The sequence below is a fragment of the Phaeodactylum tricornutum genome, chromosome 10 (genome assembly GCF_000150955.2).
Source record: "Phaeodactylum tricornutum CCAP 1055/1 chromosome 10, whole genome shotgun sequence".
Lineage (NCBI taxonomy): Eukaryota > Bacillariophyta > Bacillariophyceae > Surirellales > Neidiaceae > Phaeodactylum > Phaeodactylum tricornutum.
In genome coordinates, this window is record NC_011678.1 from 430,771 (window position 1) to 456,148 (window position 25,378).

General features: G+C 49.6%; 8 protein-coding genes across 8 annotated transcripts; 4 read left to right on the plus strand and 4 right to left on the minus strand.

The window, feature by feature from the left end:
• Positions 1-44: 44 nt before the first annotated feature.
• Positions 45-2,070, minus strand: PHATRDRAFT_46470 (predicted protein). Its single transcript, XM_002180972.1, has 2 exons — positions 1,613-2,070; positions 45-1,494 (listed from the first exon to the last, which is right to left on the minus strand). The coding sequence occupies exons 1-2, from the start codon at positions 1,808-1,810 to the stop codon at positions 142-144; spliced, it is 1,551 nt and encodes a 516-aa protein (XP_002181008.1). The 5' UTR covers positions 1,811-2,070; the 3' UTR covers positions 45-141.
• Positions 2,071-3,420: 1,350 nt separating this feature from the next.
• On the minus strand, positions 3,421-3,780 carry PHATRDRAFT_36434 (predicted protein; the record flags this gene model as incomplete). Its single annotated transcript, XM_002180973.1, has 1 exon — positions 3,421-3,780. The coding sequence occupies one exon, from the start codon at positions 3,778-3,780 to the stop codon at positions 3,421-3,423; it is 360 nt and encodes a 119-aa protein (XP_002181009.1).
• A 511-nt stretch (positions 3,781-4,291) lies between these two features.
• Positions 4,292-5,035, plus strand: PHATRDRAFT_36435 (predicted protein; the record flags this gene model as incomplete). Its single annotated transcript, XM_002180793.1, has 1 exon — positions 4,292-5,035. The coding sequence occupies one exon, from the start codon at positions 4,292-4,294 to the stop codon at positions 5,033-5,035; it is 744 nt and encodes a 247-aa protein (XP_002180829.1).
• Positions 5,036-6,373: 1,338 nt separating this feature from the next.
• On the minus strand, positions 6,374-11,060 carry PHATRDRAFT_54586 (hypothetical protein; the record flags this gene model as incomplete). The annotated part of the gene is made up of 2 exons (XM_002180974.1): positions 6,374-10,303; positions 10,392-11,060. 2 exons carry the CDS (start codon positions 11,058-11,060, stop codon positions 6,395-6,397), a joined length of 4,578 nt encoding a protein of 1,525 aa, XP_002181010.1. The 3' UTR covers positions 6,374-6,394.
• An 835-nt stretch (positions 11,061-11,895) lies between these two features.
• On the minus strand, positions 11,896-12,564 carry PHATRDRAFT_13167 (predicted protein; the record flags this gene model as incomplete). The annotated part of the gene is made up of 1 exon (XM_002180975.1): positions 11,896-12,564. A coding segment is annotated over one exon (669 nt), but the record flags the coding sequence as incomplete, so codon positions are not given.
• Positions 12,565-13,757: 1,193 nt separating this feature from the next.
• PHATRDRAFT_46474 (predicted protein) lies at positions 13,758-14,607 on the plus strand. Its single transcript, XM_002180794.1, has one exon. It carries the CDS (start codon positions 14,052-14,054, stop codon positions 14,451-14,453), a length of 402 nt encoding a protein of 133 aa, XP_002180830.1. The 5' UTR covers positions 13,758-14,051; the 3' UTR covers positions 14,454-14,607.
• Positions 14,608-15,361: 754 nt separating this feature from the next.
• On the plus strand, positions 15,362-17,045 carry PHATRDRAFT_46475 (predicted protein). The gene has a single exon (XM_002180795.1). The coding sequence runs from the start codon at positions 15,456-15,458 to the stop codon at positions 17,025-17,027; it is 1,572 nt and encodes a 523-aa protein (XP_002180831.1). The 5' UTR covers positions 15,362-15,455; the 3' UTR covers positions 17,028-17,045.
• Positions 17,046-17,716: 671 nt separating this feature from the next.
• PHATRDRAFT_46476 (predicted protein) lies at positions 17,717-24,624 on the plus strand (the record flags this gene model as incomplete). Its single annotated transcript, XM_002180796.1, has 6 exons — positions 17,717-19,586; positions 19,705-22,907; positions 22,973-23,226; positions 23,287-23,491; positions 23,566-23,725; positions 23,849-24,624. 6 exons carry the CDS (start codon positions 17,717-17,719, stop codon positions 24,364-24,366), a joined length of 6,210 nt encoding a protein of 2,069 aa, XP_002180832.1. The 3' UTR covers positions 24,367-24,624.
• Between the last annotated feature and the right edge of the window lie 754 nt (positions 24,625-25,378).

Here is a 25,378-nt window from a genome sequence, read left to right on the forward strand (position 1 = left end):
CAAATCAGAATACGATAAACAAACACACACATACACGCATGTATAAAATTCCGTCTATCTTTACAAATTGAGAGAGTAAAAATTCCTGGACCGGCGCGTGAGATTGGCAGGACGCCGTAGTATTGCAGTGCTTGTTCCTGTTTAACCGAACGGATTGGCCGCGGTAGGAGGCGGTCCGTACGAGTTGGGCAGCGGTGGCGGGTACTGTTGGTACGCCACGGGAGCCGGGGCGTAGGCATAGGCCGGCGGAGGCTCGGCCGACCAAGCCGCTTGCTGCGGTGGGTAGGCGTCGTACGCGGGTCCCGGCGGTGGAGGAGGTGGCATGTTGGGTGGAGGTGGAGGCGATCCCATTGGCGCCGGAGCACTGTAATTGGACATGGAATCCATGTCGTTGTAGCTGGCACTACGGACACTGTAATTACTGTAGGACGGTCCGAGGGGTGGTAGGTTTCCGCTGCTGGGTGCCGAGCGGGACGCGGCGTAGACGTCTTCCATCGTCGGAGGTGGGGCGGCGGAGCCGGAAAGAGTCAACATACCCAAGGTCGAGAGTGGATCGACACTGCCGCTGTTGTTGTAGCCGTTGCTGCCGTTGTAAAGGGAGGGATTGGACATGGGCGGGGCCGAAGCAAAACTTCCAATGGAATCGGAGCGCATTGGGGCAGAGTGATCACTAGGAAATCCTGGTTGGGACATGGAATCCGTTATGGACACGGGGTAGCCACCCATCCCCTGCAGAGCCACGGATCCTGGAGGCTGCGCCATACTATCGTATCCACCGAATGCCGTACCCGAACCCAGTTCGCCTCCCATGGCAGCGCCCGCTTCAATCATCAATCCACTGACACCTCCGGGTCGGGTCGACAAGAGTTCTGGCTTGACTCCGGCCAGGTCCTTGAGACGGGGTTGGGGTGACAATCCTTGGGCGGTCGCGACCTCTTTCAGAGCCGACACGACCGCATTCAATCCAGACAAAATGCTGGACTCGTCCGAAGCCAGGGTCATATCGAACTGGGCGCACTTGAGCAAAAGTGGATGCAAGTCTCGCCACGAACGCTCCGTAACTTCTTCCATAAGGATGCACAAATCGGTTGCAGACTTGTTGAAAGTTTGCTTGGCCGAGATGAGTTTTTCTTCATTGCGCTTGAGTCTTTCCGCGGTGTCCGCTTTGACGTTTTTTCCCTTGCTCATGGCCTGGTTAACGCTCAAGCGCATGGCTTCAACCTTCTTTTGGTAGTGATCCAAATCACGACGCAAATCTTGCACGACCTTCAAGCCGTTGCCAACCCGCGTGACGACGACTTTTTCCCATTCCACGGCGTAATCAATCACGAACTGTTGGTACTTGGCGACGTAAGACTGTGTCTTTGCGGACAGCGTGTCGTGAATGGAAGCGTACGAATTGACCGTACTGGAAGGACGATCCGCGGAAGGCAACATGCCTGTCGCTTCGTGAATCGGCGTCTTGACGGACAAGGCCGCAAAGTGTTTGGAGAGCTGCGGTAAGAACAAAGACCAACATGTGTGAGTCCTTTTCTGGTTCATTCGTTTTTTGTGTTCACCGTGTGAACGAGTTACACCGAGTTCGTTCCGTCGTAGTTCCGGTGGTACGTACATTGGCGCGGGTCTTTTCGATCTGTCCCATGACGGCGTGGTGTTGCTGCAGTGCGACAATGAGCCCCCGGACCTGCTTGCACCAAGTATCGTAGCGCTCCGAGAGGGTCACGAGGTTGGGGAAAGCATTACTGCTCGCCGTCTTGCCCTTGAGCGATTCACGCATCAACACACCCACACGGGTCTTGGTTTTCACCATGATGTGGAAAAAGGAGGGATACAGTAGTAGCGGCAGCAGCAGGGACGGGACGTGAGTGAGTTCTCTGTTCGCGTCAGTAATAAAATATTATCTATCCGTTCAGTTCGACTGTGTTTCCCACCAAGCTTGATCCAGATGTAGATAGATACAGGAGACAGACAGTCAATGGAAGTAGTGCAATTGAAACAGTCTGTACAACAGTGCCGTGCCACGCTCTACTAGATTGGTTGACCCGAGTGTCTTGTTGTATTGTACTCTCGTTGTTTGTTGTTTGGAAGAGTTGCGCGAAGAAAGTTCTCGCGAGCAGCGTGGCGCAACTCGCGTTTCGTGGGGGAAGGGGGGACTGTGGTGGGAGACCGTTTGGGTCACTTCCCGCCCCTACAAGGAACTCGTGTGTGTTGTTTGGTAAGGGGGGTATCGAGGTTGGTGGCGGTCTTGTAACCAGTATCCCCCGCCGAGAACGGACGTGGGTGGGGGGTTTGGGCCCATAGAGAACTCGCAGTGAAGCGGTTGGCTCCCAAAAACGTCCACATCCGCACGACACGAATCAAACTGGATTTATACTTATTGTAACGGATGGATAGTTCGGTATCTCCCGAAATAATACTAGATCACATTTCATTCTGTTCTAGCTAAATAAAACTATTACTTAGAGCCGAAGCGTGCCCGTCGTTTCGGGATCCGCGTGAGGCATGCTGAGAATACGAAACGGGTTGCGAGAGTGGTTTTGGCCGAAACACACAAACCGTTCCCCCGTGTTTGGCTTTTTGTCTCACACCGCCCTCGTGGTCGGCATCGAATCCAGTGTGTCGTTTCCCCACCATCCCCAAGTCTCTCGAATGCGGTAGAAAAACAACATTTCACACGACTCTGGCTTTCGCTGCGGCCATGTTTGCGTCCCATTGTCTTCCTACGAATGACCAAGCGCAGAAGATTCGCCGCCATCCCACATGTGAAACAAAGTGCACGGCAATTTCGTTAGCAACGTGTGGTCGGTCCAGCGCAAGAACATTCGCCAATTAGTCTCGGTGGATTTGACTGGGAATAACCGAAATCAAGGTGGGACGGATTGTTGTTTCGGGCGGCGGGACACTCCACACTGTCAGGAGTCCAAACGTTCAAACAGGATGGTGGACAGGAACGGTCCGCAAACCTCGTCACTGTCAGCATATTTTGGTAAAAACGGTGACCGGTAGACCATACCGGAATATTTCGATTCCACGTAACCTACAAAATACTTCACCAATTCGGACGGCAATTGTGGTCCCAAACGGGTTGCGACACCAGCGCCATTTCCCGCAGGCGGTCGTCCACAGTCTATGAATCCAATGCCTTCGAGTAATGCTGGCTCCGCCATTCGCAATAACTCTTGCCTGGCAAAGCTCGCGGCCGAACGTGCTGTTACGAGTATCTACAACAATTTCCTCTTCATGCAAACTGGACGAATGTATGCGTATATTGTTGCAATCCGATTTATTCTTAACGATTCATGCCCATTCTCATTGTAATCGTACTAAACAGCCCACTTCGATGTTTTTTCTCTAACAACATGCTTGAGCTTTGCTTGTTAAGTAGCCTGGCGGGAAACCAACCCGGCTTCGCCAGTCGCATTAGCCTCGAAAAGTCGAATCGCGACCAAAGGCAATTTCGTCTAATCCTTGTCCGCTGCGTTCGTAGATTCCACCACGATTAATAAAGTTGGGACAGGGCCGGTAGGCTTTAATGGGCCACCAGGGCAATACCACGGCGATGCCTCCCAATATCCGGCCGCTGCCGTCGCAGAGATCGCAGTCGGGGCATTTGACGGGTACCGGCGGCTTCGTAGATTCCGCAGTAGATTCCTCCGACATGGAAAGGAACTGCAAAGCCCGACCCGGAAGCTGAGGTGAACGAGTTGAAGGTATGAAAGCGAAAGATCCAACGGCCGTCAGCACCAAGAGAAGAAGTGCTTTGCAGCAATTTGGCTTCATTGTGGAAAAGAACCCGTCAGCAAGTCGAAAAGAGAACAGTACCAGCTAGAAAACACTCGGTGCATTCCTTTACAGAAATTGATAGTATGTATTTGCCTGGTTTCCCTTTGTTCTTCGCGTTGTGCTAGTCGCAATTGATGTTGGTTAGAGAAGGGAAGTCACCGCAGCGCGTTCCATTGTGCATCGTCAGCTGCAAGGCTTGTCCAAAACCACTCAGCATTCGAGATCATGAAACGGTATGGTAAAATATAAATAGTCCTAAACCCGGATATTCAAGATTATTTGTCCTTGGGCTACCCCGGATGTGAACGCGGGCGATCTGCAAGTCGGATGGTATTGTGAAATCATTCGTTTGCCTTATGCACGACTTACTTTTTGAAAAGAACACGATCTAATATCAAAGTGTATCTCAACGTTCACACGCAAAGCTCCTCATTCTTCATCCATCCCACATTGCCGATACATCATTTTGGTCGTGTTTTATTAAGCTCCCTTGCTCCGGCCCATGAACATGTCCACCGTAGCTCGGCTCGTTGTCTTGTACGGGAATGGAGGCCTGTCGGACGTTGGTCGCCATGCGGTCCAGGCCGCATTGGAAAGGGACGATGTTGCCCACGTTCAAGTATTGACCGAACACCCCGAGCTCTTGAACGAGCCAAACTGGGCCTGCGGTTGCTCTTCGGCGCATTCGTTTTCCGCTGAAGACAAGAAAAGGTTCACTGTTGCCAAAGTGAATTCGTGGAATGCCGATGAACTGTCGAAGTACTTTAAAGATGCAACGGCGGTTGTATCCTGCCTTGGCAACCGACAACCATTTGTGGGTCATTGGGTTGCGTTTGAAGGTAACAATGCAGTTGTCCATGCTATGAAGGAGGAAAAGGTGGCACGTGCCGTTGTATTATCTTCGGTTGGCGTGGAGGAAGACTGGCCTCCGTTGGAGTTCCATTTCGCAGGCAAAGTTTTGGCTTTTTTATTTCTTACCTTTGCGAGATCCTCATTTCGAGATTTGACAAAAATGGAACAAATCTACAAGGGCTCCGACTTGGATTACCTATTTGTTCGTCCAGTCGGTATTGGGGAGGAAGTGGTCCCTATCGGATCCTGGTGCGTACAAAAAGAAAAATACAAGGACTCTGTGGGATTAAATATGGCAAAGCTTGACGTAGCTCGTTTCATGATAGAAGAAGCCCTCCATCCAACGAGACACAGGACCGCTTTGGTGGTTGGAGGCAAACTTGAAGGTGCAGGGTGGTAGCTTACAACTATAAGTAGCAAAATGGGCTACATTTTCTTGCTATTAGTTGAGAATACACAGGAAGAATTGCCCCGTATGCAGCTGCTTGGCACATTTACCCCTGTATCTGAAGTGATTTCAAACGGAAAGGAAACGACAGACAACATAACAGTAAGTCGATGATGTTTCTTATTATTACTTTTTAGAACGTTTAATTTCACTAACTTTCACGTGCTTTGATAGCTCAGTTGGGAGAGCGTCAGACTGAAGATCTGAAGGCCCAGTGTTCGATTCACTGTCAAAGCATAAGTTTTGCTTGGACTTCAAGGAACAGGAAGTACATTGTCGAAATTTTTTTGACATGGCTCCCACCACAATATCATGAGTTTAATTACCCTTACCTGATTAGCCTTTCTGACTGTATATTAAAAATGAATAAATATATTTGTGTTGTTTAGAGATAGAACAGGAATTATATCAGCTATTGATTCTACTTTGACTTTCCTTTCATTCCAACTGGCACCAATGCTTCCATGCAAATTATTTGTAGCATCTTTAGGTGATTGCACGAAACTATTTGCTGCAGTAGCAGCAGTTTTGTGCTTGTCCCTTTAGAATCTGAGGACTCACAGTCAGTATCGTCAATGCCATGTTTCAAAGTTGCCCCTTGATTTCTGATGATGTTGTCATGCTCACTTGTCAAGATTTGCTTTTGATCTCATCCTAATACTCTGCAAAATTTATGCTGCTCTTGAACAAGCTTATTCACATACCTGGAGTTCCCGCTTTCAGACCCTACAATATTGATACAAAAAGTCAACATTTGTATTGGTAGGATCCTAGAAACCCATTTGGCACGTGCCTTCCAAGCTATTCTATCTTATAGCATCATTGAAGAGAGCCAGGAGATGCAAGCTTGACCGCTAAGCAATTCTTTCCCTTGCAAGCAATCATGCAGGTACTTTTGCCCTAATCAATTCATCCAACCGTGAAACCAAGTGTGTACTCCGAATGTATGGGCTTCTTGATTATGAAGCTATTGGAGATTTCAAGGCAAAGACAGGCAAAAGCACGGGACATAAATCCAGTATCCCGAAACACAGTGTTGTGTTTTTTGTCATCCTGAGTCCTCATGGTTTCTCCTTTAGATTAAGAGGTCTTCTGCTTATTCAATTTTTTCCTTCGAAAGTTGACGCGCATTAGACCCTTCTCGCCGGGATTCCCCCCTGCTACTTTTTTTTGGTGTTGGACGGTTCTTTTTAGCAATTATGAAGGCTTTAAAACATAGTAAGACACGCATGAGATTTTGTTTTGGGAGTGCTGCGACAAAATCTCTCACCCAGCAAAAAAAGAGCAATTGGCACAATCAAGCCTAAGAAATTAATTGGGAGGTTGCTTATCCTCTGCTAACCATTGCTTCAATGATGTGGAAATTGCAGTTGTATCTTTGTGCTCGTTTCCGTAAAGAGCTTTGTACATTCGAAGGGCCTCCTTTAAATGCGATATCGACTCATCCCGATTCTTTTCACCGTTGCGCTGTCGAAAGATAGTCGCGCATTTAATGTGCGCTTTCGCTTGTTCCGTGTACGAAGCAATAGGACTGTCTTCGTCGACTTGTTCGATTAGAGATAGGTAGGCTTCCAGCGCACCTTCATTGTCACCAAGTTTTAGCTTAAGCGAGCCAATGCGACCCAGAGCTGCGACTAGATGTTTGTGTGAAGAATGCTTCGCAGTAACGTCAATCACACAGTCGCTTTCTCTGATCTCGTCCATTGAAGCTTCGTATTGCTCTAGACCAGTAACACCGTCTTCGTAGCAGGTCAATGCTCGCTGAAGGTCGCCTTTCTTCGAGTAGATTGATGCAATATTGAGATTGATGAGGGTCACATCGTATTTGCATTTGACGTCGAATTCAGGATCTACAATGAGAGCAGGAGGAGCTTTTTGATAAGTGGATTTGGCGAGCTCGTAATTGCGAAGAGCATCTTTCATACGCGCATGCTTGGCCAATAGAATTGCATAGCTGTTAATGGTCTTTGCAACAGGCACCGAAAATTCGCCGTAAACAGCTCGCTTCATTGAAATAACTTCTTCAAACATTGATTCGGCTTTCCGTATGTCACCGATGTCTACAAGCAGTGCGGCTAAGGACTGGGCGTTCGTGATTGAATCATAGTGAAGGGTGGCGTTGCAGGCTTCGTAGATGCGGGCGGCCTCGGCAAATTTGAGCAGTGCAACACGGGTTTCTCCTAGTTTGCCCAAAGCCTTTGCAGTAGAGTGCAGTGCATGTGCAGTGTAAACATGGTACGGCCCGAGAAGCCCACGATATATACTGACAGCTTCTTCCAACCGCAGCATTGCATCACGCGGCTGGCGGCATTTCAGGAGCGTTTCTCCGACTGTTGCTAAACACGTCGCCATGCCCAGGGAGTCTGACGAACCCATTGTATTCGTTGCTTTGTAGACTTCGTCGATGATGATGCGCGAGGCAGCGCACAGCACCTCTTCGACGTCGAAGTTCAAGTTTGATTCACTTTTGTCTTCGGACACGGTTCGATCAATGTTTGGAGACTGCACATCTTTTGTAGGTGACGGCAGCGTATTAGCTGTTCTTTTCGCTCCTCCTTTGCCCGCAAACCCACGGAGATCCAAAATGTCGGCCACTTGACGTCCTGTCGCTTCCATAATGCCAAGGGCAAATACACGACGCCGAACGAACTCTGAATCGGTTATGAGCTCGGATGTGCTGGAAAGCGACCTTGACAACATGAGATGCTCAATGATAAACGACATCGTATACTCTTCGAATTTGGTACCCCCTTCCATCAACTGCATAGAAATTTGGTTCGCTTTCATGACACTTGAAACAGATGACTTTGATAGCGCTTTCCCATCGCCCCCACCAAGAAGCGCAATGACTACGAGCTCGTGGACATGTTCATTTGTGAGAGAACTACTCTTCGAGGTTGAAGTTTGTGGTGACAGGTGTTGAAATAGAAAGCGCAATGGCGCCGACCAAGCCCGATTTTCTCCGGATCCGATATCAGTCTCGTGCCGAATGAGATCGGAAAAGTAAGTGAACTGATCTTCTGCAGGGGTAAACGACGGCAATGCGCGCTGTGCCATTAGTTCTGCGACAGCTTTTAGCGAATCGTGCATGGTATAACAGTGCTGGACAGGCGGCTTCACGATCTCATCGAAATCATCCCAGTCAGATTCTGACTTCTCTGATGCCTCACCGTTTTCTTTTCCGTGTGACGACACCGAGGGACTATCTGTACCAGGTTTAGTGATTTGCAGCGTGACGGAATGCCTCGCGCGCTGAATCAATTTTAAATTCTCCAGCTTTGCCAGAACAACTTCTGGCTCAACAGAGTCATTGTTTCGTGGACCAGCTGCAATAACAACCCTAAAAAACTTAAGGATAATGGATTGCGGGATCCCAATACCTGACAACATCCAGTCATTGGCCCGGAAACCCATGGCGAAGTATACAAAACATCGTCGCAACGCGATTCGGAAGAATGAGTCTTCGATTGTAAAAAGGGCAGTATCGACAACTCGGTTAAATGCGTTCCTGAAACTTCGGAGCTGGGCTGCTTCTTCAAGATTCAAACTGCACTGGTTAAAGATGCCCGTCCATACAGGTGAGGTCAAATTCCAATTTCGGTTGTATTCGCGCAGCATGCTACCCACAAGAATAATCCCTAGTGGTGAGTTGCCGCATCCTTTGACAATAAGTTTTGATTGATTGAATACTGTAGAATTTCGCCCACCATATGGACGCCGCCCTGCAGTCGATAGGAGCAGCTTGACTGCCTCATGTTCAGACAAAATTCGAACGAAAACTTCTTGAACAGCTCCAGCCCCAAGCAAAGATGGTGTTCGAGTCGTTATCAAGATCTTGTATGGGCTGTTTCGTGGCGGTGCAGAATACGACGGTGTCTCGAAAATAAACCACTTGGCGTCCTCCACTCTCCATACATCGTCAAGGCAGACTAAAACTTTCTGGCGCACAAGCATTCGTCCTAGATCTTCCTTGATTCCTTCTAAATCCCCTCCTTCAAAGCGACGAACGCTGTCGGCCCGGTCTACTGTGCGATCAATCCTTGTTTCTGACGGTTCTGTTCTAGCAGACCCAGTGGAAGCAAATGACTCGTGGAAGTTTACAGTATCGGCTTCCGAGACGGAACCCTCAATATCTGCTTGTTTTACAACAAGCTGTCGATATAAATCTTCGTATAAGCGCCGAATGTCTCGCTCGCTTAGAGGGCCTCGCCCCAGCTTGAGCCAAGCAATACCATTCGGAAACCGTTCGCGGACTTCAACAGTCTGAATGACAGCAATTGCTAAAGTTGATTTTCCATTCCCGGCTTTGTCGCCGTGCCGAGATGTAACGCACGTAATTATCGTATTCTGGAGAGAGCCGTCTTCGTTTTTGGGGGGCTCGTTCTCGTCCAATAGACAACTAACAACCTGCTTCATCAATCGGTGTCGGTGAACGTACTCGGTTGGAAGCTTGGGTACGGATGGAGGAATCTCCGCTTTGGGTCGCCAGTTCGGCTTGAGTTCCGCTAGATCCTTGTCGGAAGATCCTTCTTGATTACGAATCTTGTCAACTCGCAAACCGCGAATAACGTCCACCAGTTCATCTTTTGGTCGCACTTGTTCGACAGAAGCCATTGGATGGTGAGAGTTTCCTTGCCCTCCGGAACGCATTGCTGGTGGCAGCATACCTCCACCACCATCGCCTCCCGATGAGGAGCTTTTCGGCGACTGTGCCGAGTCGGGTGCCATACTGACGGTGGAAAACCCGTCTTCGGCCGCTCCGGCATCATCTTCCGTGATGTCCCCCTGACTTCGGTGTTTACGTAGCCGTGGGGTGGGTGTCGCTCGTCGTGATCGCACACGTCCAGCAGTTGGCAACAGCTGTCGTCCGCGTGAGAAGACCCCGGCGCGGCTACTCACGGATGCCGACGAATTGGACGAAATACTGTTCGTATCGCTGTCGTTCTCTGATTCACCCAAGGATTCGCGTCCGCCCGTGACGGCACCAACGGCCTTTTCAACTTTCTGGTTCCAAGAGCGCATACGGTCAATTTGGTCCCGATCATGGGGTTGTACAAGCCGGAAAAAGAGAGTGTATTTGCGTTCTCGGCGGACTAGCATCTCTTCCAATACACGGTTGCCCTTTTTGATAACGTCGCGGAGTCCTTTAAAAGTAGAATCATCTTTAAGTGCTCCACGAGTGATGGTATCCACAGCAACTTCGTCCACGAGAGCCAACAGCTATACAATAAAAAAACAAATTGCGTGAGCACGCCGTTTTAGCCTGTGCAAGAGCGGGTATCGGTGGGCATTTTTGGTTCGCACTTACAAAATCGAGATTGCCAACGAAATCCCACAAAACCGTTCGTCCAATCTTTTCTTCATCTTTGAATCTTGCTTCTTCTTCCTCGGTTAGTTTTCTCGGGGTCGCTCCGACGGCCGCGTAGGCATCCTTGACGCCGACCGCCAGTTCGTGGAAGAGTTTGAGATTGGTGGGTGCCTTTCGCGGTAGTTTCGACGTCGAGCCCGGAGCCTTTTGATTGTAGTAGCCGTCCGAGCGACAGGACGTGACGGCCACGAGCATTTCTTTCGGACTACTAGTGTTAACGTCACGTTTGCGGGAACGAGACCGAGACCGGGAACGTTCGCGCATGCGTTGCAGTATGTTCGGTCGAGAGTCCCGACTACGTCCCCCGCGGGATGACGAAGTGGACGAAGGACTCCCCGAGACTACCGATTCCTCGCTACCACCGTTGGTCGCTGCATCTTCAACGGAAGGGTTCAGACTGTGTGACCTACGCGAGTTGTGAGGTCGATTGGGACTGTTCACCGGGCTGCGACTTTTGGGACGATCTTGACTGAAGGACCGCCTTGAATTCGGGGATCTCGGCGGGGTGCTCGGACGTCGTGGGACGCTGCCTCCCTCATCCTCTTTGTCCTTGGTCCGTCGACCGGACAGTCGTTTCCGAAAGGATCCCAAGGTTGGTCGACCTTTCATTGTGACTCGTCGAGAGCGTGTAAACGCGCAAACAAGCTTACGAGAAGCACTCCCTTCCACTATTTAATGCAACTGTAAATGATAAGTCCTCTTATTGCGTGGTGCCACAATACTTGCCGATCTTTGGATACCGAAACAATTATAAAGATCCTCGACCTACGTAGCCCGTTTTGGTGCGGCACGGTCTTCTAGAGAGAGAGGAACGCTTACAGTTACTCCGAGCAACAAACGGCAATTGCCAAGCTGTTAGATAGTCCAGACAGAAAACGAACGACCCTTGGCGCCGGAGAAGCGACCGTTGTGGGAAGACGGGGAGGAGCGAACGCAAACCGACATGCAGGCGCTGGTTAGCTAGCTAACATAACTGGCAACACGTGACATTTCGTACGGCTGCACGAACTGCCAAACGGCTCAACGCCCGGCGGTCTTTTGCGGGGTCATTCGCTGTCGATACGTCCGTTACCACCCCTTGATCGCATTTCAAACAGGGTTCGTTTGCCCGGCGCCGCATTCCACTCTTGTAGATCTAGTCGGAGTGGCCCTCGCAACCCTCACGGTCCATTAGAAACACGATTTTGACAACCTAACCGTAATCGCGAAACGATCTATTGGCTCTAATAAAAGAGAAAGTTGCCTAACAAATCACTAATCTCTCTCTTACTGATAGTTCGTCTCGTGAACAGTAAAGTGTCACACAAACATAAGGCACAGCAATGAATCGAACGCCGTGCTTCGTTCCTTTCTACCCCCTTTCTGAACTTGTTGGATCATTCTCGTTGTCGACGCAAAACCAACAATTGCAGTTTTCCGCTTGAGAGGGGGTAGGATACAATTATCAATTGGAATGCTTCTTTTTGTTGGCACTTCCACCACTCTTGGATTGGAGTTCGGACAGGATGCCCGAGCACGCCAGGGCAATCCCCGACCATCCCATCATCGACAGGGTGTGTCCCTTGAGGAAGATCGAAAGCAGCACGGAAAAGATCTTGCGCGTCGTCGTTACAGTCGAAAGAACCAACGGGTCGAAACTCGCAATGGTGTAAAAGATAAAGGACTGTCCGACGGCCGAACACACGGCAAACTTGACAATTTTGCTCATAATCTCGGGATTGTCCAGGCAAAAGGCGGCCCCCGACTGCATTTCACCCAGTCCTCCAGCAATCACAACAGCCGTCAAACACATGAACAGATTCGTCCAAAACATGAAATCGTACGGCTTGGGTTTAACGCCCACCTTGGCGGTTTCCGTCTTGAGTCGTTTCTGGAATCCTGCCGTGACACCGTCCAAGGCCAAACTCGCAATAATGTAGAAGACGCCCGTGAGAGAAGACGCCGATCCCCCACCCTTCTTCTTGCCCATACTAACAATAGCGGTACCGCCAATAATAGCGACCACCTGTAGATACTCGCGTAGATCGTAGGAAGCGCCTCCCAGCAAAAGGGATCCGGCCATGACGGGAGCCATTTTCCCGCTCTTGGCGAGTGTGGCTACGGGGAAGGACAAGCCGTTGGCGAGTGCGAGACTCGTGCAGGCCTTGGCCGTGACTTGGGCAGCTCCGGAGATTCCAAACATGGTCAGTGGGATACCCTTGGTGGGTCCCGACAATTGCATGCCGACAAAGCCAATGACGACGTTTGCCAAGGCTTCGAGGACTTGTAGAAACCAAGCTTGTTTAAAAGAAGAACCATCCGCGGCGGTGTAACGGAAGACATCCTCCTGAAGGGATCCATAGTACAGAAATGCGGCGTAGATACCACCGGCTCCAATCAAAAGCTTGACTGTATCCGGCAGTCCCGCCTTCTTGTCCGTAAGCTCAGTCGGCATCTTGGGCAAAGACGTGGGAGCTTGATTGGGTTCCTGCGTAGGAACCTCGATGTTCACGGAAGCCGTGGGTGACCTAGCAGAGTAACGTTGTGTATTGATTGTTACCGTGTGAGCGAAATGAATTCTCGTACCTAGACTGGCACGTGTTTTGCGGAGGTCGAGTGACCAACCCAACAAAATTCTTGTGAATCGTGCGGAACTTACAGTGTTTGCGCTGCTTCCTTTAGAGTAGGAGCAACAAGAGAATGAGGGACAGCAGCGGCAGAACGGGCGTGAGCGTTCGTGGAAGACGGAGAGGACGACGCGGACGATATGGTGACGATTAGGAAGGTAATAAGGAGGCGGTAGACCTTGAACGGCATATGAAATCGATACAGGTGCGACTGGTCTCTTTACTACTGTTTCAATGAAAAAGGTTTTGATTGATGAGGAGTTTCGAGTAGGAGGAAGAAAGGGAAAACTGGAAGGTTGTGCGTACCCTATTGGAAGAATCGGACGAGGGGCAAGAATGAAACAGATGTATATATGTATGGATCAAAATACTTGTCCGTATTGTACAGAAAAAGAAGGATGCGAGTATTTTCTTTACTCGGGGACCGCGTCGAATCGGCGGCGATCCTTTCCCAAGCGCGCCATCCGAGCGGTTACGGTAGGTACGGCAGATCAGATCGACCGGTCGGGTACTCATCCACGTGGATGATGGATTCGGCGACGATGGGTGTGCGGGTGGTACCTGAGCTCAAAACTCGACGGAATCTGGAATGCCCAAAACGATTGACAGTTCCCATATATATATATATATCTGACTCACTCTCACCAGAGTTTTTACACGGCTTCCTTTTTTCGGCGCATCCGCAAATCAAGGGATCGATCGAACCATGATGGTATGCAAGCCTTCAACGCATCGTTGCCAAGTTGGTACGCAAACCGTGTCCACTAGAATTCGCCCACGGCAGAACCTTTTCCAAGCTTGGTCACCGTCCGTGTCCGAAAAATTCTCTCGCCAAGGATCACCACTGTCCAAAACCCTAGGACGAGGAACGGAAGTTGGTGGGATCGATCCAACCCGCGAGCTGACACTCCCGAGCTAGAATCCGCAAGGATTTCCTTTGAACACGTTCCTAGTGGTCGCGTTGATTGTCAGCTTTCCTAAACTATAGAAAGAAATGGGAGCGAACCAGAGCTCTCCCTCTACCGGTTCCGGCAACACGGCATCACCAGAGCCAACCGTGAGCACGTTCCGTGATGACGACGACGACAAAGCCGTGACCGAAACTAAAATGACGTTTCATAACGATGACAAGGCCTCACAGCTTTCCGGTGTTCCTCTCATTGAATACAAATGCCGTAAAAAGGAAAAGGCTTGGAAGAATTGTGTCAAGAACTTTTACACGGAGCAATTCTTGCCGGGACAGAGTATGGACCAAGAAACGTACTGTGGAGAAAAATTTGAAGCGTACCGACGGTGTTACTTGCGAGGTATGAAAAAGGTGATTTGGGATAAAAAGGGCACCAAAGCCACGGATCATTCTTTTTTAGCCGAATTTGAAGACGAAGAAGACGAATAGAACGTACGCGAGGCGGATGGGTGTTCGATACGTTGCTCGTTCACCGTCACTATTGTTCACAGTCAATCACCTGCCGTCGTCTCACAGTCGCTCTACGGAAGCTCAATTTTGTACAAACAAATACATTAACATAAAAGCATTGTATTGCTTTGCGATTGACAGATACTGTTGCTTCTGTTTCCTCGGTTGGCGTGCTCCTTTTGGATGCCCTTACCCACCCCGGTCGAGTACCCATAGTGTCCATTATTTCACTGTCCGGACTCACCAGTCCATCGGATTTTGGTTGCAAATTTGTAATTTCAAATTGAACTGATACCGTACTGTACGTTGTCCGCATTGGCACGGAAGGGCGCGGGCGCAGAATTCACGATTCGGCCGATCCGCGCCGGCATCGTCGTGTTTACGGTTTACACGGAAATGTTTTCGTCGAGTTGCTCTACCAATTCCCACTCGGAAGAGCAACATACAGAAGAATTCGGCAATTGACTGTGATAAATAGAACATTCGTTTGTATATATACATTGATTGTCGAACAATGATCGAGAATTTTTTTCAGGGGCTATACCAGTTTCGTTTCCCGCTACTCTGCGATACCAACTTTATTGCGGGAGGCATGGCCAATTCCCACCTAACTAAAATCTACAACGACTCAACAACATACGGATTACACATTTTACTTTGTCTGTTCCACCAGAGCACCCCACGCCACCCCCGTTGCATGGTTTACAGCTAATCCCGTGCCCGACCTCCCCCGTCCCACTCCCATCGTTTGGTTCTTGGACTGACTGACATCTAGTTCGTGTCGTGAGTGACGAGTAGTAGAGCGTCAACGTCTCTACCGGTAGAGTAGTACAGAGAGACTTCCTTCAATTCGAAAATTGAAAACAAGTCAGCTATTTTGGGTTCCCCTCAGTCCAGTAACTTCTGGAAGCCCAGCAACGCGGTTTTTCTTTCTTGGCAGTTCACTGACAGTGTAACTTTACTGTTTGGTGAGCGTGCATCATGCCCGCAACAAGTTCGCGCTATCATACTGCTCCGGCTCGGGAACGACCGGAGCATCCCTGGAGCCACGGTGCGCAGCCGCGGCACCACGCGTCGCGGACTCGCACACCGGCGCCACCGGGATCGCCGACCACCCCGTCGTCATCGTCCACTGCGGCACGCCGACGCCGCACGAAGGACCCTACCGCTCATCGGAGTGCTGCCAACGGAACACGCGAATCGAATCGTCCCCGCACACCCGGAACGTCCGCACCGATTTTCTCGGCCGACGAGTTTGATGATCCGGACAAAGAACGCCGACCGAAAAAAGTGTCACCCCGCAGTACTATTCAATCAGCGTCGCCAGTTTATGTGCGGTCGAGTTCCAATCGACGCGTCGCGGTGGCGATTGCAGAAAGCGTGGATGACTATACGAGTCCGTCGGTTGAGGTTTATACGGAAGACTTGGCGGATATATTGACGGTGGCCACGGTCGACGACGATGGACTCGGTGACGTGGCTCCCGTGCCTTCGCCCAAGAGACGAGTGTATGGGAGAGGGCCTAGTATCCCTTTGGCGAGTACGAGGGACATACAAAGCTTTGACAATCGTCCCCTTATAGACCCTCTGTATAACGGTGACCCGTCCTACGATTTCGTGGAGGATGATTACATGGCTTCGTTCCGGACAATGGATGAGCAAGACTCTGATTCCTCATCCGGCAATGCCTATCTTCCCAAGACGCTTCAGCGAGAGCGGACGACGTCCAACAGCAACAGAGACAACTTTCAAACGGTGTGGAACCAAGGAGCAGAATTGGAACACCGCCAGAGACCACACCAAACTTCCCAGAGGCTTTCGAGAATTCCACCGCCGCCCCTGGCGACCAACACTGATTCACGCGCGTCGTTGGCCGCATCCACCATTCTCCCTTCTCCGACGAGTGTCCAGTACTCCCTTCTCCTCTGTGATCCTGCGTACGTACACGCCCAAGCCGCCGGTCTCGTCTGGCAGTCCTTGGTGGGTCAACACATCCGCTTCCCCAAATCCTGGTGGAACGGTGCCCGCGCTCCACCTCTCGGAAACTGCCCCGACCAATCGTGGGTCTACCAAGATTGCGTGCAGATTCGTGGCGACCCAAATTTGAAACGACAAGTTCTAAATCGCGCTGCTCCCGGTCGAATGATTCTCCACATTGTGGTGCAGGACTTTTTCACTTCCCGAGCACTCCAAGACATTTGTGTGGGAGCTTTTCATCCCAACGCTCGCGGTGTCCGTCGCACTGCGCACCCGGACGCCATGGCCGAGGGCTGTCGGAACGTCTGGTTGGCCGTCCGCAAACGAGATGACGAGGTTTCGGACCTGGATACCATGTTGACCACGCGGGAAGGTGTGGTATGGGAATCACCGACCTGTCCATTGCTGGGTTTTCCCAAACCCAAAATCACCAATGCCAATGTCCGAGCCGTATTTGGCGAACTGCCACCGGTGGAAACGATTTTTGTTCCGGAACCGGAATTGTACGAACGCCTCGCTGAGATGCCGAACACATCCGCCGCAATGGTACTCTTGAATGAATTTGTCTTTGCGTAGAAAAACAACAAAACCTTGTGCGCTGTACTAGAACTCTTTGTTCACGTTCAATGTGCATGCGTTGTGCCGGGCAGCGTAGGCTTGGCTGTGAACAATACCGTAGGATACCGAGCCCTGGTGATTTCTAGCTAGCTAACTGAAAGGTGGTTCGTGCTCTCGGGCGCTCCTCCGTCTCGAAGAATTCGAAAAGACATGGTGTTTTTTTACTATGGTGTGTGAATTTCCAAAAAGATGACCAACTGTACTGTAGCATGCAATCAGACGTATCGGATTTCCGTTTTTTTTTTGTAGTTAGACTTCCACCTTACTGTAATTCCAAAGTTTTTGGTAGTTCCTGCGAGCTGTTGGAAAACTTAAGGTAAACAGGTAGGTGGTACCTAGTCTAGTAGAGGTGCTTCCAACGGACAAGGCGTATCACGCCTGTGCTTACCCTACATAGTATAGGGTCAGGAATCCCTGGCCTGCTCGATAGGGCTACGGCTATCGTATCGGAACCGTCCGAATGTGTGCAGACGATCCACTGCCTCGTCTCGATTTCCTCGCGGCAAAGACACTCCCATCGATAGCGGAGACGTTGTGAACGTCGTGGAGAGTTTGGAAGTTTCGACAAATCACCTTTGGTTGCGCTTTCCTTTTGCCTTGCGTTTGCGTCTAGTAGTCAATCAGTCAGTCGAGCATAGCAATAAATCATGAGGGAACGAACACTCAACACCCCATTATCCGAGCGAATACTTGGGCGTCATTCTTCCTCCACGTTCAACCGAACGCCAGTCGCTACAACAACGGCGACGACGCCCGCTACCAACAGCAATCCGACAACAGGCATCGTTATGAGACCAACAGAAGCGCAGCTACGTTGGGCGCAGTTCCATCACAAGCGGCAGGCGGAGCAGGTACGAATTCGGACGCAACAGCTGTGGCAGAGGCCGGAAACCGTTTCGGATGTGTCCGACGCTCTCCCAGAGGACGGCGCCAGCAGCACCAGTGACAGTGGTGTGCACATGGTCGATAACGACAGAACGTTGGGGATAGAAGCGCCAGTGTCTTGCCGTGAAGCACAGAAACCATGTATCTCTAGGGGGCGTCGAGCTTTGCTTCGCGTATCCCGTCGACGCTGGCGAGAACGAAAAAATCGTATTTTGAAAGAGGGTTTCCGCTCGGGTATCAACGATAATGACGAAGACGATGACCAAGCGAGCGAAAGTTCGAATGACGCATTGGCGTCGATTTTTGCGGAAAGGTCTGTTTGGCATAAATCTCGTAAACGTCGCCGCCGCCGTCGACAATCTACTGCCCAAAAGGCGCCGCATGATTCGGGACGATCGCGACGTTTCGAAGAAGCCTTCAACGCCATGATGCGAAATCTCGCCGCACTCCGACCAGACGAATCATATCATGACATCGTGACACCAGAAAGGGTTTGGACACGTCCCGAACACCTACCACAGATGGAAACCATTGATGGACGTGATTATACTGACTTGAAGTGGGGTATTATCAAATCTTTGCCAAAGCCAAATCCTAATCGGAATTCCTCGGCAACCTCACACCACCCGTTGGATCGCGGAGCCTCGTGGTTGGTGCATATGCCATCAAGCATTAGCAAACGTGACTCATACGCCTCCCGCTTTGCCTCCACTCCGTTCATTTCCAAATCCACTTGGAAGAACACGTCTCCCGAGCACAGTGACGAAGAATGTCTCGGTGAGGAAGATCGACGTTCACAAATTTCGGATAGCTTACAACAGATTTTGCGATCGCCGATGCAAGGAAAGCTCAGCAGTATAGTCGCTGTCTTACAACAGAAATTGGTAAATACGGCTACTTCCGAGCAGACAGCTCGGCCACGGACACCACCCACTATGAAATTGTCCCCATACTTGACAGTGTCAACGCAAACTGTTGGGGATGCTAGTGATTATCCCAAAGGGGCCGGTAGTGGGGGGCCGAAAAGCTTGGATGTCGACTTCGCCCACGTTGAGCTTGGAGCTGATCATGTTACAGATCAGAAACGTATGCAAGGATTCCAGCAGCTGGCAAATCCGCCACCGTCGTCACCCTCCCGCAAAACAATTGAAGCCATTCTACAAACGCTCGATCCATATCTGAAGGAAGAATTAGAATCTCAAGAAGTGGGCACTTGCGAGCATTTGTTGTCACGATTTTTGGACGAGGTAGGATTTGATCCGGACATCGACGACGTTGGCGAAATGGAGAAGACCAAAGCATATTTGGAAATTTTCGCTCGGCGATTTTTGGTGCAAGCGCGTAGCTTTCCAAAGGAGCCGCAACAAAGCTCTACAAAAGTTCAACGTAGTGGCGGATTAGTGCAACGGTTGGTTTCTCTAATGGAGCAAGACCTGGCTTTGAATAGGAATACTGGATTGATTTCAGCTGACGGTAAGTTGCACAAGCCGACCTTTGCGCGACTTATGCTCAAATACCTGGAGCAAATATACAGTCCTTCTCCGACAGCTTCCTTTCGACCAACGATGACTCGACAGCGACGTTCCGCGAGAGAAACTTTGTTGACTGCGGTGACGGATACTGCCTACGATTGTACGAGTGACTTAGCGCTTGTACCAAGCAAGAACGCTACGGCAATTGTAGAGCGCCTGATAAAGCAGATTGAGATAGACGCTTCTAATATTGGATGATGATACGAACGACAAGTCAGTTTTACCCAAGGACGGAATTTTTGATACGTTTGCATTTGAGCACATTGTGACACGTTATCTTGCTGAAGCGACTGGGACCCCCGAAGAAGTAGTCTTGGGAGCGCAGGACCTTCAATCTTTGTCGCAGAGGGTACCAATTTTCCCGAAAGCTTCTGCTAACCTCGTCGAACGCATGGTTGCCGCCTTTGAAGGAATCGATATAAACGAAAAACTGACGTCTGATGATGGTAAGCTCAACACGGCATTCTTTGAAAGTATGATGAGAAAACTTTTGTCAAACGAAGTGTCAAAGTTAAGCAAAGGACGACGGAACGCTGCTTTAGACACTGCCTTTTCTCTAAAGATAAGTGGGAACTATTCGCAGACTGGGCATGATAGTCAGCCGAAGGAAATGGACGTATCAGGAAAGTACACTCTCCCTTCCGTAGAGGCAAGGCTAAGCTCTATGACAATTAAGCGTTCTAACGGGCATATTGATAAGTTGGTCTTACGGGCTATGATAGCCCGGTACTTATCAGCAGTATGCAACTTGCCGGAGAATGTTGTTCTTGAAGCAGAAAGTGTACATACGGAGATGGACAGAGAATTTTCGGTGATCGATAATTCCAAAAATAAGGAAGCGGGATCATCAATGATATCAAATGACTTCGCAAAACGCTTAGTCGATCAAATTAAACAGTCCTCAGAAGCTGAGCAACTTGTTTTGGCTAATGGAGATCTCAACAAGGCAGTATTCGAAATGCTCATGGCCAGATACCTGGGTCAGTGTATTCGGAGGGAGCCTGAATTCTTTTGCGCTGCCGAAAGCCCTCTAGCGCTGGCCGAGGCGCGAAGGCATGCTGGGACGCGTAAATATCGTCAGAGAGAGGGCGAGTCAGAAGGTGGCAACCACGGTATTCCAATGACGTCGTGTATCACCCAAAGTGTTATCGTCGCCATAGAACGAGAATTGGAGACAACGCCTATCGTTACTGCTCAAGGCAAGGTCGACTTTGCGACGCTTGAAATTTTACTGGCACCGACTTTATCGAGGGCCTTGGCAAGTAACGCTGGTGTCACAGAGAGGCGACATTTTCTAAGTTGGCTCGACAGTGGCACTTTCGTTAAGAATATTGTGCAGGTGATTAGCAATTTGTCGAACGAAGTTGATCTGACTGAAATTAACGACGTCCGCACACACGAGTTGCTACGGACTACACTTGTCGAGCTGTACCAAGAAAATCATCCTAAGAATACTTCGGCATACCGAAATGTTGTAACGCACGAGGCTACAGGTGTTGCCATTGAAAAGCATGCCCATGAGGTTGCACATGATATATCAAAATACCTCTTGAATGCAGGTGGGAACCAAATGATGACTAATAGCGCTGGCAAACTTGATGTACCAGTATACGAAGCTTTGCTCTGGCGTTTTATTGAAGAGCAAGAGTCGATAGGAATGGGTATCAACACAGATAATAGCACACCCACCATTATTCTCCCAATAAAGTCGGAAAGTCTGGACGAAACATCTCCAAAGACTGAATCAACAACAGAGGACCCTGTGCGGACAGAACATATTGGCACTCGCTATGGTGGCTCCCATCCTATTGTTAGAGGAAATGTGGTTTCTGAGCTTATCCATGATCTACCTACGATTCAGAAAGAGATTAAGTCAAATGATACCTATCCCGATGATTTTGACCTACTGAAGAGCTCTGCCAATAGTGGAGTAGGCCAATTCCTGCAGAGTTTGAGCAAGCGAGTAGGCGAGGACACTGCTAAGTCTAGACAACACAAAATTGGTGCGGTTGCAGCATTTCGAAAAACGCGCGAGCAGCGCGTCGCTGAAGATGACAAATCTTCGAAATCCACGTTCCGTATCCTGCCCGATGGAATCAAGCGAGTTGTTCAGAAGTTCCGAGGTGCTTCTGATTTGCCGCAACTATACATCGACGGCGATGCGGGAGGTAAACCGACCGAATCAGCATCTATGGACGCGGCTTCCTTGTCAGCTCACAGTCGAGCATCTGACGAACGGTCCGGTGTGTCTCAATTTCTTTCTGAAAATGTGAAAAATCTGACGTCTGCTTTGATTTTCGATCGGGAAGCCGGAGGATCAGTTATCGATACCGACGATGCGAGTACTCAAGCCAGCGATATCGGCAATGATTCAAAGGCGATTGCAAATCTGCTACTGTCCCCGACTCTTTTGACCAAACGACACCAACAAGCTATTCGTGCGATTGAGAATCGGACTTGGGAGCAGGTCGAGTATCTCCTGAGTGCAAATCCCTGGTTGGCGGAAATGACTGATTTGAAAACAAACCAGTGCCTTCTTCACAAACTGGCACTTTTTGGTGCCGGAGAAGGTCGCATCAATAAGACAACAGGGGAGATGGTTGTGATTCGGTACCCGAGTGCTCCGGAAGTCCTCAACGTTGATCTTGTAGAATTGTTTCCATCCTCAGTGCACAAATTTGATGTGGATGGAAATCTTCCACTTCACATGGCTGCAGCTTCAGCAAATATTGCCATGATAAACCTACTTGGAGATAGATTCCCCAGTGGTGCATCCGTCAGAAACGAGGATGGGATGTTGCCTCTTCATCTTGCGATCCAGGCATGTGCCTCGGAAACAGGAGCCGCCAACAACGGACGAATCTCTTCGCTAGAAATCGTCAGGGCAGTCCTCGACTACTTTCCTGCAGCTGTTACAGTCGCGGATAACGAAGGGAATTTACCTATTCACACTGCTGCTAGAGTTATGTGCGGGCACAACGGAGCGCGCATCGTGCATTTACTTTTCGAAGAGGCGGAGCGGCGATCCCTTAACCCTTCTTCTGCGGCGCCTTTCCGCAATAAAGCACAAGAAAAGAGGACAGAGATGAACCCGCCTGAAAGCGAAACTTCGACTCTGTCGGCAACTGATGCGTCCCACAATTTCGACATTGTTGTGCATTGTAACCTTGTTCGCAACGAAAATGGCGAAGTGCCACTGCTTGTTGCTGTCAGGGCTGGCGCAGGATGGGAGGTACTTGAATCTTTGGTTTATGGCCCTGGAGGTGACGACGCGGCACAGCAGCAGGACGATGATGGTAATACGTGCCTGCATTATCTAGTGGGGTCTCGATTTATGGACTCAGCAGGAGCACTATCTATGCTAAAAGTTGCTCCGGACGCTGCATCTGTCACTAATCGAAATGGCTTGCTTCCAATTCAGGTGAGTCTCCCCTTTTAAATCTTGCCGCTGCTCTTTACATTCTGACTTGTGTTTTTACCTGATAGCTGGCATGCCAGGAGATGGTTCCGGAAGAAGTTATTTTAGCTCTAGCGTTAGTAGATCTACCATTTGAATTGACCAACAATCAGTCGGCTGAAACCAGATCCGGTCGAAGCTGGTGGTTCCTGACTTGTGAACTTGACGATCGCTACGTAAACGTGGTTGAAAGAGTTGTTCAAATATGTTCTTACCCTCAAATTCGACAGTTGTGCTTTTTGGAACAACAAGAACTCGAGGGCCCACTAATCTCTAACGCCACGTAAGTTACAGACGATCTGCGGTCGCTTAAGAAATGCACACTCATGACGCTTTTTTACAGGCCCCTGTGTCGTCAAGTTCTTTTAAGATCTCTGCGCTTTCTTGGGCGCTTCGAGTTTCGTGGAGAATCCTCTGTTTTTTCGGACACATCACAAGCACTATCTGTTTTCGATGCAGTTGATTTCGGACATGGTGTAGACTCCATTGAAGGCGGTCGACCGGTCTTTCTGCACTGCTTTTCTCATGAGTCGGCTTTTCTGTCGAAGGTGCGAGAGGTGACAAAAGTGTTACTTTTATTTTTGATGTCCCTAACTGACAACATTTCTTTTACATCCTCCAGATCTCTAATGTGGAGACCTTGAATCTAGACTTTTCGTTATTGGAAAAAATTGATGTCTTTTTCGTCGGTGAAAATGGCGAGGAAACACTTACCGGAGATGTGATTCAGTACTGCATTTCTATCGAGCGGCCAAGCCTTTCTCTGGGCGAAGTTATCGCAGGTATGCTTGAAAACGATCACTGCCAAAAGGATGACAGAGTAAGAGAGCGGTACGCAAACAAAGTTTTTTCTGTGTTGCGAATCATGGCAAAGGCGTTGTACCATCTTCATTCCGTCGGGTTAGTACATGGAGATGTCTCTATTGACAAATGCGCCAAATACGGCGACAGCTGGAAGCTTGCTGACACCCTTGGAGTTCAACTAATCGGTCACCAATTTTTGCCCTCCCGTTTTTCTTCGGTTAGCCCGCCGGAAGCAATAAAGCAATCGGGTACACAACCGGACGACTGCGTCACTTTCGATACCGATTTACTCGCACATCCATCGATAGATACCTGGGGGCTAGGAAAGTTGGCATTCGAGGCGCTTGTAGGAGAAACGATGGTCAGTGTTGCAACACCGAGGCTTGATGGAATGGACGAGGGAGCTCTGATTCGTATCCTTAATTGGAGTGACAGCGATCTTCAATCAGTGCGTGAAAAGCTAAGTGCCTCTGCAGTGCTTAAGGAAGGAATCGAGATGATTCTTCATTGCTTATCGCACGATCCCCTAGATCGCCCTACAATGGATGGAGTACTCAGCCATACAGTGTGGAAAATACTCCGCCTCAGCAAAAGGCAGCAAATGGTCAATGAATGTTAGTTATTTGCGGACAGTAATTACTAGTCAACTTTCTCTCACTCGCGATGACAACCTGAATCTACAGATGTTTTAATCATACCTCTAGCACGCTATTCCAATGGTCAAAAGATACTGCCGAAGTCCTTCAAATCGATGATCGCCTTCATGACAATGAATTACAACAACAACCTGAGTCATCAGCTCTGCAACCGCGAGATCCCACATGTCTTTCTCCCTTGCCTCGCGGAGAACTTGAGCACATTCGTCAGTCAATTTCGGGACTTCGTTTGACAGAGAAAAAAGATTGTCGCTCAGTTTCTTTCGCTGCGCATAAGGTAATGGAAGTACTGGGTAGTTAAAAGAGTCTCCCGATGAGACAGATTGGAGCGGTGTTACTGTACGAAACTGTTCTGGTTTCAGCTCCATCGCTTCGGCAAACAACAAATCCCCTTGTCCTTCTGTAGGATCGTGAAGCTGGACACGTGCTCTCTTTTTCATTCCCTGCACTCCATCATGCCGTCCAATCGCGTTTGACCTGGTTGGTGTCATGGTAGAGATGGACGATGTCGGCATGGAAGGCGAGTACACCTGGCTAGATCTCAAAGAATCGGGGGTAACCTGATTCGTAGGCGCTAAAACGCCTGTCATGGAAGATTGCCTCATTCTGTCTGGTGTTGGTCGATTCGGGGAAGCCTCGTTTGAGCTAGATTCCTTCTGCGAATCAACAAAATTATTCATCTCCGAAAGCGCCTGGGTAATGTATCCAGGCTCAGCTGCAGCAAATGCATTGACTGTAGGGTATACATTCACACCGATACTTCTGGCAAGAGACTGCTGATACGGGCAGGTGTGATTCTGCTTTGGCTGTCCACAGAGCTTACATCGATAGCGCATTTTTGGCTGTGGGCTGTTGCTGATTAGACGTTTGCCTCCTGAGTCTTCTGAACCTTCTGGCATACAATAACTCTCGGTCTCCGATTGCGTATCCTTGCCGTCATTACTTTTTAAAGCGACTGCGTGAGCTTGTACAATA

What these genes read in the sequence shown, in the direction of transcription:
- PHATRDRAFT_46470 (XM_002180972.1), bottom strand. Translation starts at nt 1,810, where the DNA reads ATGGTGAAAACCAAGACCCGTGTGGGTGTGTTGATGCGTGAATCGCTC. An exon ending in TCGAAAAGACCCGCGCCAAT is followed by an intron (nt 1,495 to 1,612) that starts GTACGTACCACC and finishes TTCTTACCGCAG; the next exon opens with CTCTCCAAACACTTTGCGGC.
- PHATRDRAFT_46474 (XM_002180794.1), top strand. Translation starts at nt 14,052, where the DNA reads ATGGGAGCGAACCAGAGCTCTCCCTCTACCGGTTCCGGCAACACGGCA.
- PHATRDRAFT_46475 (XM_002180795.1), top strand. Translation starts at nt 15,456, where the DNA reads ATGCCCGCAACAAGTTCGCGCTATCATACTGCTCCGGCTCGGGAACGA.